The following is a 14,688-nucleotide window of genomic DNA, read 5'->3' as shown; positions in this document are numbered from 1 at the left end:
AATTGCAAGACATTGTCCTATTATCTAATTTTGGCGTTATACATTAGGCACTAATTAGTAATTAGCCACACTCAATGAATACATTGACATATCCAATGATTCGGATAAATAAAAATGGGTAGTTGGAAATATAATGTTGTAATGAATGGCTTGCTTCTCCAAATTGGCACCGAATCCCTTCACTTCATAGTGGCATGGCATGGATGGAAAGGTTGGTACGCCATTAATGGATTCCAACAAGGATTTTATTATCTCTACTTATTTTATTGAACAATATTACACATGAAACTTTACTTAAAAAAATATATAAAATTAAGAATAACTAACATTCATAGTAGAGATTAACAACTTTCACATTTTATTTTAGACAAAAATGTCAAAAATTATCTTTATAGTTTTTTCTTAATTTTTATTAATAATTTGTAATTATTAAATTTAACGAAGAGAGAAAATACTAACACATACTTTGGATAAATTCTTCTATATTTCTATAAAAAGTGAGTAAACAATGATGAATCCACCACATTTAATTTAAAGCTTACTTTGATTTCAACTTTTTATTTTCAATTTAAATAATCTTAACTTAAAATTTAAGAGTGTGTATATCCTTTCTTTGACCCTGTTAACTTGCGAAGCTGTGTAAATAGTATGCGAAAGTTTTTCCATATTCATGAAAAAAATAAAAGGTCATAACGAATGCCTAGAGGGGGTAAAAGTTTGTGTTTTACACCCATTTCAGACAATATAATAGCCGTGAAAGGTTTTTTATGCCACTCATTATATGTATGGAGTTAGGGGTGTGGATAGTTTAGTTTGGTTTTCTTCACCAAATTAAATTGAATCGGAAAAAATAATTCAATTTGTAGAGTTTAATTGGTTTATTTTTTTGGGTTAGTTTTTTTTTTTTTTGGTGTGGATTTGGGTTAGTTTTGAATTGCTTCATAACCAGTTCAAAATTTATTATGAACCAGTTCATAATTGGTTAACTTGTTTTATAAAATTAATTTTGAATCCCAAATAAAAAGTATGAAAAGATTGAGAAAAAAATAGAAATATAAATGATACTAAATTTTCAAAAACAATAAATAAATAATATTAAAATAAATATAAATAAGAAAAAATAATAAAAAAACTAAAGAAATAAAGTAAAAAAAAAATAAGACACTAAATAAATAAATAAACAAGACAATAAAAATAGAGAGGGAAAAGAAAAGAACGGATACCAAAAAAAAAAAAAGAAAAAAAATTGGTTTATGAACTGGTTGGTTTTTCAAGAACAAATTCAATTCATAAACTTGTTTATAAAAATAATTTTTTTAAGTGCAGTGGAATTATGTTGTTTTGGTTATTTTGCATATCTCTATAATTGGTTTTTGAATTAGTTTTAAATTCAAATAAAAAGTATGAAAAATATTTAGGAAAAAATAAAATATAAATCATACTAAGAATAAAAATAAAAAATTCAAAAATAAAATAAAAATGAAAATAAAAAAGGGAGAAAAATACATAAGAGAAAAAAGAAAGTAAAAAAAATTACGAAAATAAGGTAACATTAATAAAGAAAAATAGGCACTACATTAATAAATAAATGGATTGACTTTTCTGTTGTCAGATGAGATAAAATCCCAATACGATATTATTTTAGAATTTAAGATTAAAAATAAAGGGTATTTTATTAAAATTCATAATACAAGAAAGAAAATAATTTTTTTAAAAATATACTTTATTTTTTATTATAAACTTCAAAATAACATTATTTTGGGATTGCGGGAAATAAAGTTATTTCCTGTGACGGAAGAAACACTTTTTCAATAAATAAATAAGAGAAAAAAATAATTCGATTCATAAAATGGTTTTTAAAAACTAATTGAATTTATGATCCAATTTTTAAAAACCAATTATATTTAGTACAGTGACTTCAGTTTATAATTCAATTCAATTCCTTTCATTTTTATGCATACTCCTACATCATGTGAATGAACAATTAGGGGTCATTCTCCTTCTCTATCTATAAATCCTAGTATTCTTCTGTTTTTCCAATTAAAGTTCAGTGTTTTCTTTCTTTATTAAATAAGTTAATTTAAATCATTAAATTAAAACAAAATTATCAAGGACAACTTGTATATAAGCCTAAATAAATATAATATCCTTTAGACAAAGATACTTTATTAAAAAGGATTTTAATCTTCTTGTGGAAGTTAGTAATCCTCTATAAAATTATCCAGCTTTATACTCCTTGAACAAAATATTTCAACTAGTAGATTATGCTTTGCAGTCTTTATCTATATAGCCTTGATACGTACTCAAATGAATGTTGAGTCATCTTATAAATAGAATAATTTTGATTCACAATTAGTTGTTATAAAAATAAAGAGAAAGAAGCCAGAATTAGGAAAGATAGAAAATACAAGTGAAATAAAAGGAGATTTAGAGAGATATTAAGAACACAATAGAGTAACAAAAGAGTAGTTCTTCAAGAATTCATTTCTTCTCTTCCACATCATTTCTTCACAAGCACATATCTCTATATATAGCGAACAAGGATGAAAAAAGGGGTTACAAGTATACATAATGTAGTTTAATACATCATTAATTAGGAATGCTAATAGTTGTAACCATAAAGCCATATAATGGCACCTAATAACCCTTAATTAAAACATGTGTGTTTTACAACATTAGTAAAAAAAAATTGGGAGAGGTTATAGTTATTATTATTTTTTCTTACTACTTATTACTATCAAATCTTAACCGTTGATTTCCGTCAATCTAACGGTTATAATTTATTAGAATTAATAATTAATTAATAAGTGTGACCCAATAAATTATAACCGTTAGATTGGCGGAAATCAACGGTTAAGATTTGGTAATAACAAGTAGTAAGAAAAAAAAGGTAATAACTATAACCTTTTCCATTTTTTTTATATTTATCTAATAATATATTGCTACATTATTTAATGAGTTCAACAACACGTTAATTATCAAATTATTAAATGATGTGATAATACATAATTGAATACTGTTATACTAGAATATATAAAATATAACTTATAATGCATGTTAGATGATTTTACCTTTTACAATAGAAGAAACATTAATATATATATATATATATATATATATATATATATATATATATATATATATATATATATATATATATATAGGGAGGATCCTGGGACATTAGATCATAACCGTTGATTTTTATGAATCTAACGGTTATAATTTATTGGGTCATACTTATTAATTAAAAATGATTCTCAATAAATTATAACCGTCAGATTAATGAAAATTAACTATTAACGGAAATTGTGTGTGTGTGTATATATATATATATATATATATATATATAAAAGGGAGGAATCTTTTGGCTCAATATAAGACTTAAAGTGTTACTATCATCTCAGCCATTGAGTCTGTCCCCCTCATAGTTATAATTTATTAAGTCATACCAAATAATTAATTATGAATTTCAAATAAATAATAACTGTTAGATAGATGAAAGTCGAAAAGATCCCCTCTATATATAGAAAATTTTTAACATGCTCGTGACCATGGTGGTCCTCCCATTAAGGGAGTGCCACATAGATTTTTTTTCTCCTTTCTCTCTTCTCTTTCCTCAATCTCTCTTTCACTCTCTCCTCCGTCCCACCTTATATCTTGTGTGCCGGGAGCGTCAAAATCCATCTCCTATATATACAATAGCGGACCTAGAATTTTCTTTTAATGTCTGCACACTTAGAATAAAAGAATAAAGTAAAAAAATTTAAAGAAAATTTTAAATATATTAAAATACAAAAGAATATATATAAAAAAAACTTTAACTTAATATAGAAAAAGTAATCAAGAGTCAACTAAACTGTTACAATAGAACATTTTGAGTTTTCATCAAAAATTATGGGCTTCAATTTAATCTCTAAGGGAAAAAAAGTCTACCCATGATTCCTCAGAATTCGAAAATAGACCCTGTCAATCAAAACTATGGTCTTCTGAAATTCAAAAAAATCCACATTAATCCCTCAAAAGGATTAACATAGGTCTATTTTGGATTTTAAAGGGATCACGAGTTTGTTTTTTTTTAAGAGATCAAATTGAATACTGTGATTTTTGTTCATGACCCAAAAAATATTTTTTTTTCTCCAAAAGATTTGTGTGTGAACTTGCACACACTAAAATCTACATAGGTCTGCCACTATATATATATATATATATATATATATATATATATATATATATATATATAATATTTCCCCAGCCACCTCCGTATAACTATATACTCCCTACAATAGATAGTTATAATTTATAATATTAAAGTTTTTTTTCTCTTCACATCAGACGACAAGTTTAGGCAAAGTTTATGGAAAGAGAAAAAAAAAATAAAAGCAACTTTAATATATAACTATATATTCCCCAATATACATAGTTATAAACGAGTTTCATAACAAAAAGGATGTCATGTAACAGGACATCCGACATACCATATATATATATATATATATATATATATATATATATATATATATATATATATATATATGGCTTTAATGTTTCTACAGTGAATGTAGATAAGTTATCTACATTCAAACTCAAAACGACATCGTTTTGATCTGAAAAATTAAAAAATCATAATGAGAAAGACTATTATAACCATGAAATAAATTATAAATACAAAAATCCCTTGATTTCCGCCTCAAAATGACGTCGTTTTGGGCTCAATGTAGATAATTTATCTACATTGACTGCAGAAAAAATGAACCCTATATATATGTTGGGTTTTATAAGAGTTATGTTGTAGGAAAAATGATTGTGTGATGTTATAGAGTTGCGTGCCCTAATTTTCTTTCTTTCTTTTTTCTTCAAAAAGTGTGGGTTCCACAAAATATTGTGTGTGTAGAAAAGTTTGTTGTGTCATGTTAAATGACAAATGCAAACCTCATATATATATATATATATATATATATATATATATATATATATCTTATCTTACTATATAGAAAGGACAACCAAACTTTTGAAAATTAGCTGAGGTGTCACTTCCTCCTTAATTCTCAGCTTTGTGTTCACACTGGAGATAGTTTGAAAAGTTACTTCTTTTAGAAATATTTTTTATTTCGTAAAAAAAAAATTCTACAAAGGAAGGAGAGTTTCTTTTAAAGCATTATAAAATACTTGGTGGCAAACAGCTGTATTAATGATGTTCTCAATTCAAAATTCGAAATTGAAATTTGAAATGGGTGGGAAGTGTATTAATTGAAATCAGTCACCTAACAATTAAGTTCCCTCCACTATTTTCTCCACCATTTTGGGATAGGATATTGTGACACCCAAGTTATGTTACACCCATGTGACACCCAGTCAATCTCACTGTTAGATCGCTTATGTTAATCCAACGGTTATATTTATTTCCATCTTTGTATGATCATGATTTCCCAAATTTAATATTTTATATTTATTTCTACCTTTGTATGGTTATGATTTCTCATATTTAATGCTTTCACTTTAAATTTGGGAAATCATGACCATACAAAGATGGAAATAAATATAACCGTTGGATCAACATAAGCGATCTAACGGTAAGATTGACTGGGTGTCACATGGGTGTAACATAACTTAGGTGTCACAATATCCTATCCCAAGGTAAAATCATTGGATATTTTTCTTAGATCTGATCTACATATCTACATCTGTTATGGTTTTTTTATTTTCCCACTTCTCTCTCATTTTTCTTTCGATTCTTCTAATTCATCTCTTGCAATCAATCTTGAACCTGAGATGGATCGGTATTTTGTTTATCTTTTATTAGAGCGGGTTGGTCTTGGAAGTAGATTTGATGATCATTTGTTCAACAAACGTGCTGCTTGGAAGCATATGTCCTCAATGTTCAATGCGAGGAAACAAGTGAACAATTGTCGTCCTTACGGTGGATTCACTTTCAACTATTATACTATTTGAAAGCGCATGTGCAGTTTGCAGATCTTCAGAGAAGAGCTAAACTTGTTGTTGTAAGCTGTGAAAGACTGAAGAAGATATGGGTTACCCTCTTTTGATTTTTCAATTTTGAATCCTTCCATTTTTTCTTTTTCTTTTTCTTTTATTTGAATATGCATCACACAATTGTGGCTCCATAATAACGAAAAAGATATATTATTATATATTCTTTCCTTTTCTTATTTTGTTTTTATTTTATGTATGACTTTTATTATGTATCCTTTGTATATCCTTCTTATTTTCTTTTTATTTCTCTAGCGAAATTAAATGTGAATAAATTATTGAAATTAAATGTCTACGTTAATAAATGTCTACGTAAATGATAAATCATATTTTGCAATCATTCTTGGCTTTATAATGTCCGATGATTTTATCTAGCTTTCATTTGACGTATAATAAAAACTAAGTAAATGTCTACGTTAATAAAAAGTTTAATTTGACTTATAATAGCCTACCAAAAAAAAAATTGACTTATAATATTCTTGGCGTTGTTATTGCGATTCAGGAAGAGTTTTAAAGTATGCATGTCATTTTGCGATTCAGGCAGAGAAGTACTGTTAGTGCTCTTTTGGTTTGTATTCTTTTTTCAATTTAATACATTTTTATTATTAATAACAAAAACATTAATAATATTTTTATAATTCTAAATAGTTAGTGCGAAAATCAGCATTAATTAGTGGTAGACAGGTGCATTAATATCCCACTTCTTTTTTAGAATTCAAAATTGTATAGGTGGGGAAATAGTTTAACATCTTTTAGTGAGAGACAACTGTATTAAATTTCTATTATTTTCTACATGAGAATTGTTAACTCTCATTTTAAAAAATATTTAATGTTTTTTTGCATATTTATAAAAAAACCAAAAGATCCCAAGAAAAGAGTTCAGCATTAATTAGTGGGAGACATATGCATTAATATCCCACTTTTTTTTGAAATTTCAAAATTTGAAGTTGATATAGGTGAAAAAAGAATTTAACATCTTTTACTGAGAGATAACTGTATTAAATTTCTATTATTTTCTACATGAGAATTGTTAACCCTCATTTTAAAAATCATTTAGTGATTTTTTTATATTTATCGAAATACCAAAAGACCCAAAGAAAAGAGTTCAGCATTAATTAGTGGCAGACAGGTTCATTAATATTCTCTTTTTTTTTTTGAAATTTCGAGATTTGAAGTTGATATAGGTGGGAAAAGAATTTAACATCTTTTAGTGGGAGACAATTGTATTAAATTTCTTCCATTTTTTACATGCAAATTGTTAACCCTCATTTTAAAAAATATTTAAAGACAACATATATGAAATGATTAATGACATTTTAAAAAAAGTGGTTAATTGGGTATAATTACAATCTGTTCGAAGTTATAAAAACTGCACGAAACGTCATTTTAAAAAAGGGTTTTTACGTTTTACGCTGAAGTCCAATCTGTTGACCTACATGCTAATAGTTACGGGTAAGTGAAACGTCATTTTAAATGGCATTTAAGTAGGTAAAGATAACATATATGAAAATTTAATGTACAGATTTAATGGAATATGTAAATACATAAATCAAACAATATTAATAGTTATAAATGTCATTTATTATCATTGCCACCTAAAACGTAATTGTCGTTGCCACTATAAATGGTTTTTCTGATTCTTGAACTGAAATGACACACTGTAATTGCTCAACAGATTCAATGGGATCTTAAATTGCAAAATAAAGGCTAAACAGTTTAAATTAAATAAATATATAATTTACTCTAAAATTGAATTAAAATAAATTAAAATTTAAGTGAACCATTTGTTGGTGGCAGACAACTCATTCGATGTCCCACTGCTTTTTACATTGAAATTTTCAAATTAATAATAACTCATTATTTTCTGAAATATTTATTTTAAATTTCGAATTTCATTTAAATTTGAATTTTGAATTTTAAACTTTGTAGTGGTGGGAAAACATTTGGACAATCATTGGTGGCAGCTCATTTATTATACCATTACTTTCTACATAGATTTATGCCTAAGGTTTGGATGAGAATCTGACATTTACACTATATAGGGATTGTGATATTTCTGTAATTCTTTATAAAGCACTTTTAAGTTTGCACTTTTATGTCTAATAATGAGTTGCCAATTCAATGAATAAAAATGGAAAATTGTTAATGCATATATGAATGGAATCCTCATAAATATAGGAGTTGCCAATGCTCATAATGATAAGATGGAAAATAAGAAATAATTATACGAGATATAGAATTTTAAAACAGATGAATGAAAAACAATCATACGATATATAGAATTTTAAAACAAAAGATATTTATACATATAATTAACTTACAACGATAAAAGAATAATATATATTTATACATATAATTAACTTACAACAATCATACGACATAGTTTTGAGCTGACCGAAAAAATTATTTCTCAAGTTACTTGAGAAATATATATTTATACATATAATTAACTTACAACGATAAAAGAATAATAATTCTTACACGAAATCGTAATCGTTGATTTCTGTCAATCTAACAGTTTTAATTTATTGGGTCACATTACTACATCATAATACTCATATCCCCCCCCCCCCCCACACATATATATGTTAGTTTTAACCAGGGTTATAACTAACATCGTTTTGAGCGAGTCGACCCGTCAAAGGAAGAAGAAGTACTGCAATATAGAAATTTCAAGAAATTCTAAAGGTTGGATGATATTGCGAGAGAGAAATCTTATTTATACTTCTCACTATAAAGTCTCACGAAATCCACACCAATAGAAAATTCACTAAAATCGTCAAATTTTTTAATACTACAAGATTGTTTTTTCTTTATTTAAATTCCTAATTGAATACCATCAAATTTGGACTGACTCTAAAATAATCTTTTAAAATCCTAATCAAATATCACGTGATTTTTTTTCAATCTTTTAAAATCTTAATTGAATATCAATGACTTTTTTTATCTAAAAATAATCAATTAAAATCTCAATCCAATACAGCCCTAAAAGTTTTCGGATGCTAACTGTTCAAATTTATTTTCCACAAGTTGGACATTCGTGATCACATGCATATTATGGAATGAATCATGTATATATATTGGGTTTTATAAAAGTTATGTTGTAGGAAAAGTAATTGTGTTATGTTATAGAGATTCGTTCTACGTGTCATAATTTTTTTGTTTTTTTTTTATCCAAAAAATGCGAGTCCCACAAAATGTTGTGTATATAGAAAACTTTTTCTTGTCATATTAAATGATGAATGCCAATCCCATATATATTATGGAAAAATTTGGTAACGTGTGCAAATTATTACAGAGAGAATTGTGCGTAGTAATTATAACTATTCTAGTTTAGTTAATTTCTTGATTTGTTTTTATTTTATTTTTTGGTAAATAAGTATGGCTTTTTGACCCTTTTGCCCCTCATTAATTATTTAATAACTATTTTGTCCCTTATTCAGAACTATATATCAATCTGTCCCTCTTTAATTGATTAAGCTAAAAATTTAATCGATTAAACGGTCAAAATAGGCAAAAAATCGTTGACTTGAAGATTTAGTTGATTAAATCTCCCTATTTAATCGACTAAATCTCCCATAAATGGTCAAAAGAGGAAGATTTAATCGATTAAATAAGGAGATTTAATCGACTAAATCTTCATTTGACCATTTAATCGATTAAATATTCTATTTAATCGATTAAAAAGAGACAGATTGGTAGATAATTTGCAATAAGAGACAAAATAGTTATTAAATAATTAATGAGGGACAAAATGATAAAAAAGCCAGAAATCAATAGATAAAATAGATATAAAAAAAATAGGTTGAATAACTTATCTTTATCTAATATTATAAATAAGATATGCACAATTAAATCAAAAGATTTTAGATTTAAATTTTATTAAAAAATATTACATGTGTCAAATTTAGATTTCCTTAACTCAATAATGGAAGTACTAACCACGCCAATTTAATGACTTTATTCCGTGCTAGTCTTGTGTGTGTAATTATGCTTAAATTAGTTAAAAGCAGCGTTGAAGAATTAGGGTATCAGGAGAGAATCAAGGTTGGAGGTGGAGAAGCCAATGCCCTGTGTTGACACGACAGAGTCCATAGTCATTAGTCATTACGTCTTTTGCTCCATTGAAGGTGCACTACAGTCTGTCATTCCTCTTTATCTTTTTTTTTTTTTTTTTTTTACGAAATAAAATCCTATGTGGACATGCTGTAATGGCTATTATACACACACACATATCAACATTCTTCCCATTGTGTAGAGCCCATCCAACCCAAACATATTTCTTTCCTTTTTTTCATATAATTTATGGGATTAATAACAATTATGTTATAGGAACATGATTCCTATCATGCGAGACTAGCGATAAAATAAAATTTATCTTTTTTTAATTTTTTAATTATTTTGTATTGTAAGAAAAAAAAAACTTTATATTGCTGTAACAGGACCAATGGAAAGCCCATAATTTATCTTCTTTATATTAATAAATAAAAAAAGAATAGTTAGCATAGCAATATAGCATAGCAGGTAAAGGTGATCTCAAATCCTATTCTTTCTCTTCGTTTGTTCATCTCCCTTTGCCCATAGAAAACAAACACGGAAAAGAAAAGAAAAGAAAAGAAATATATATATATAAAAAGAAGGGAAAACCAGCTTCGTAGAAAGAGTGATAAAAGCACAAAGAAATAGTCATGGTATTAGTGACAACACTTTGCGCACACGTACCATAATAACAACACTCCAAAAAAAAAAAATTAAATTATTTTTGAGGTTTTGTTGAATATACTATATAATTCCTTACCTTCTGTTCTGTTCAATTTTCATTATCCACAACTCGGTTGTGGATCAATCAAAAACCCATAAACTGTTTCTCGGAAAAAATTTCAAAAAGAGAAGAGGTATTGATTTTGTTTGTTTATGTCTGGGATCAGTTCTCTTGCATCTGCGTAGCTATAACTCAGATTGATTGATTGATTTTGATTCGGATATGGATTTGGAGAAGTTCCGATCCATATTGGAGAGTGCGGGCGTTGACGTTTGGGTGTTGATGGACGCCGCAATCACGGTGGCTTCCGTTGATTACGCCAACGAATTGAAGCGCCGGAGAGACGGAATCGTGGAGCGCCTTTACACGGCGTCGACTACGGCGGCTCCGTCGCGGTGTCGGAACTGCGAAGCCAATAACGGTGAAATCAAGAGGCAGAGTAGTCCCTCAACGGATAAGGAAAAGGATCCTTACGGTGGGTTGTTTGATGATGAGGAGAAGAAGATTCTAGAAATCAAAGACCAACTTGAAGACCCTCACCAGGTCTTGTTTCTTTAATTTCTAAATTAAGTAGTGTTTTTACATTTTTTTTTTCTTTGCTTATTTATAAATGTGTTTTTGATTTTGTTGTTGTTTTCTTCATCAGTCGGAAGATTCCTTGGTGGAGTTGCTACAGAATCTCGCAGACATGGATATTACATTCCAAGCTTTAGAGGTAACAAACTTGTCTTGTTTCTTTCAATTTATTTTAGGTTTTTGGGTTTTTTTTTTTTTTTTTTTAATTTCAAGTTTATCTAATTCCGTAGGACACTGCCATTGGGAGGCATGTGAATCGGTTGCGGAAGCATTCGTCTAATGAAGTTAAGAGATTGGTGAAGCTACTTGTCAGGTTTTGGAAAGAGCCCATTTTATTTTTTAAATATGAAGAATGAACTTTGCAGAAGATGTTAATGAGTTTTAGCTGTTTTTGTTGACTTTTAGGAGGATATTGATTGACTTTTAGCTGTTTTTGTTCCCAGTAAGTGGAGGGAAACTGTAGATGAATGGGTGATGTTGGAGACACCGGGAGAACCGGCTACAGCTGTCATGGGTAATCTTGACTTAATCTTCGTTTTGAAAAATTTCTGAATTTAAAGTGGAAAATTTTGTTCTTGGTAAATTGAAAATGGTAATAATTCATATTGTTGACATGGCAGTTGATGAAGACTCGCCTCAGCAGAAAAACCCACAAAACGGGCATCATCAGGTTAAAAGAAATCTTTTTTTTTTTACCACCAGGTCCTTTTCCCGGGAAAGACCCACGGTTTTGTTTGGCAGTTTGGCTTTCTAATATTCTATTCCTTTTGCAGATTCCTGACTTTGGGAACTCTCCAAATCTACAGAGTGAGTGTATAGTATATGAAAAAAAAATTATCCTTCTATGCAAAAACACAAATATATTACTAATATGATGCGTATTAGGAGTGTATGTGCTTAAGTCATGCATCACTTTTATATGTGACTCATGCATAAATCAACTTAATGTAAGATGTGCATCTTAGTGGTAGTGCGTGTTTAAGTTACATACACATTTTATAGAATGCGACACCGATAATATATGTTGGATTTGACATGAAAAGAGTCAATAAGCCAATATATGATTCAAAGCTTTGTATCTCGTCTGGGTTTGGTTGATATACTAACATTTCTCCTACTCACATAGATGGGAGTTTTTGGTTAGAGCGCAACCATACCCAAGCTGAACTAAAACCAAAAGCATTTCCTCGCAAAGAAGCTCCACCAAAACCAGAGGCATCACTATCTGTCCCGACTTCTCTTGCTCCTCAAAAAGTACGGATTTGAATTTATAACCTTTTGGAGTTTCTGATCTCTTAATGTGACTACAAAAATTACGGGCATGACTGGGGGTGATCCTGACACGTTTTTTGAATGATTGCAGAGACAGAGAGAACAAAGAGAGACCAATTTTGACTCGGAGAGACTTGCTTCAGCAAGAAGGCGGCTTCAAGAGAACTACAAAGAGGCTGCAAATGGTGAGGTTTTTGTTTCCTTAATTTTCATTTTCGTTCTATCTAACTAATGTTTCTATGGTTAGTTTTATACATACATGTATATATATGCTGAGTGGTAATCTTGCATGTGTTTTGGTGGGGCTGTCTAGCCAAAAGGCAAAGAACGATTCAGGTGATGGACCTCCATGAGTTACCAAAACCCAAGAATGCCTTCTTTGGAAAGACCAGAGGCGGCGGGGCTGCGGTTCTCAGGGAAAGGCACCGGTGACGCATGTACGAGGCAACTTGCGTGTAAAAAGGCTTTTTGTGGGTGGCTAATGCCGGATAAATCCTAAACCCAGTTGATTCCTTTTCGTTTTCCCTCCCCGACATAAAAAACTTGTATTAACCCAAAATATCCGTAACATTTACATTTAGTGATAAATATTGACAACTTAGAATCGAGGATATTATATGATCTTCAAAGATCATTTTTTATTTGGTTTTGTTTTTTCTGAAAGTTACTTTATCTAATGTTCATCGAAAGGATGTCGTTTTGGGACGGAAATCATGGTATTTTTGTAATTTTAATTTATTTCAGGATTATAATAGTCTTTATCATTCTAATTTTTTAATTTTTCAATCTCAAAACGACGTCGTTTCGATGAACATTATACAAAGTTGTCTAAAGTAACATCAGAACTTTTTTTCCCTTTTTCTTTTGATAGTTTGAAATATCGTTTAATATCTACGAACTATATCATTAAATTTTGAAGATATTAATTTAGTTGCGATCCATTTTCTTCTAATTAAAGGATTATGTTTGATCAAATATGATTTCGCTCATAAATTTCAAGCTGTTTATTTATTTTATTTTATTTTTTGATTCAAACTTCAAACAGTTCTTTATATAGAAGTGAGGAGAAATGATGATAGGTACAAGAATTTTCCAAAGTCATAATATGTGAGGAATAAGGAGCAAAACATTTGTATATAGGCCTTGATGATAATGAAATTATGAAAACACTAAGCAATATCTAAGGCCGTGTCATAGGTTGGTTCGGTTTGTTTAGGTTGGGTCCTATCATGAGTTGGGCTTAGACGAATTAAACAAAAGAAAGACATTTAAAAGGGCTGGCATTTCAATGCCTATTGGAGTACCGCTTTGCTTATGCCAAGGGAAGGGATGTAAATATGCTAGGTTAGGCTTTGAGTTAAATAGATTAGGTCTGTGTAAAGAACATTGGGTCTAGCTTAGCCTATTAGTTTGTGTAGGCTCTAAATTATAAGTTTGGTGTGACTTATATTTAAAAAATAAAAGCCTTGGCTTAGGCCTAGGCCTGTTAGTTTGTTTAAGCCTATTAAACATTCAATAATTAAAAGAATAATTAAAATAAGGAGAAGGTTATACTTACAACCTATTTTCGTTTACAACTTCTTACAACCATATCTTAACCGTTGATTTCCGTCAATCAACGGTTAAGAATTTCACAAATCAAAATTATTAATTAATTATTAATTCACAATAAATGACAACTGTTGATTGGCGGAAATCAACGATTAAGATGTGGTTGTAAGAGTTTGTAAACTATTTGGGTTGTAAATATAACCCCTCCCTTAAAATAATATTATTTTATTATTCAAAATTATTAAAATAATAATTTTATTTATTTTATTTAAAATAAATAATATGATATAGGCCGGTCTGTAGGCTTACGGGCCCGACATGTATAAGAAAGCCTATGGCCTATTTTTCAAATAAGTTTTTTTAAAAGCCTAGACCTATTCTATTTTACTATTTGTAATAGACTAAGTCTGACCTAAAATAGGCTGAGCCATAAGTCCCTGTAGGCTAGCCTAGCCCATTTACATCCCTATCCCTAGTTATGCCACTGTCAAAGCTCTTCCTAGATTATATAATATAGGTAATGGAATGTGAAAAGTTGT

General features: G+C 28.9%; 1 protein-coding gene across 1 annotated transcript; it reads left to right on the top strand.

Moving 5' to 3' along the window:
* The first annotated feature begins 10,659 nt into the window (after positions 1-10,659).
* LOC133290856 (probable mediator of RNA polymerase II transcription subunit 26c) lies at positions 10,660-13,354 on the top strand. The gene is made up of 9 exons (XM_061489000.1): positions 10,660-11,293; positions 11,397-11,465; positions 11,557-11,639; positions 11,770-11,840; positions 11,947-11,996; positions 12,100-12,133; positions 12,453-12,580; positions 12,690-12,783; positions 12,912-13,354. The coding sequence occupies exons 1-9, from the start codon at positions 10,973-10,975 to the stop codon at positions 13,028-13,030; spliced, it is 969 nt and encodes a 322-aa protein (XP_061344984.1). The 5' UTR covers positions 10,660-10,972; the 3' UTR covers positions 13,031-13,354.
* The last annotated feature ends 1,334 nt before the right edge of the window (positions 13,355-14,688 follow it).

The sequence above is a fragment of the Gastrolobium bilobum genome, unplaced genomic scaffold, assembly GCF_033153095.1.
Source record: "Gastrolobium bilobum isolate Gb01-03AN ecotype WA unplaced genomic scaffold, APGP_CSIRO_Gbil_v1 utg4377, whole genome shotgun sequence".
Lineage (NCBI taxonomy): Eukaryota > Viridiplantae > Streptophyta > Magnoliopsida > Fabales > Fabaceae > Gastrolobium > Gastrolobium bilobum.
Note: the sequence above shows the minus strand (reverse complement) of the source record. Positions and strands in the feature narration are given on the sequence as shown.

What these genes read in the sequence shown, in the direction of transcription:
- LOC133290856 (XM_061489000.1), top strand. Translation starts at nt 10,973, where the DNA reads ATGGATTTGGAGAAGTTCCGATCCATATTGGAGAGTGCGGGCGTTGAC. An exon ending in AACTTGAAGACCCTCACCAG is followed by an intron (nt 11,294 to 11,396) that starts GTCTTGTTTCTT and finishes TTTCTTCATCAG; the next exon opens with TCGGAAGATTCCTTGGTGGA. An exon ending in TTACATTCCAAGCTTTAGAG is followed by an intron (nt 11,466 to 11,556) that starts GTAACAAACTTG and finishes CTAATTCCGTAG; the next exon opens with GACACTGCCATTGGGAGGCA.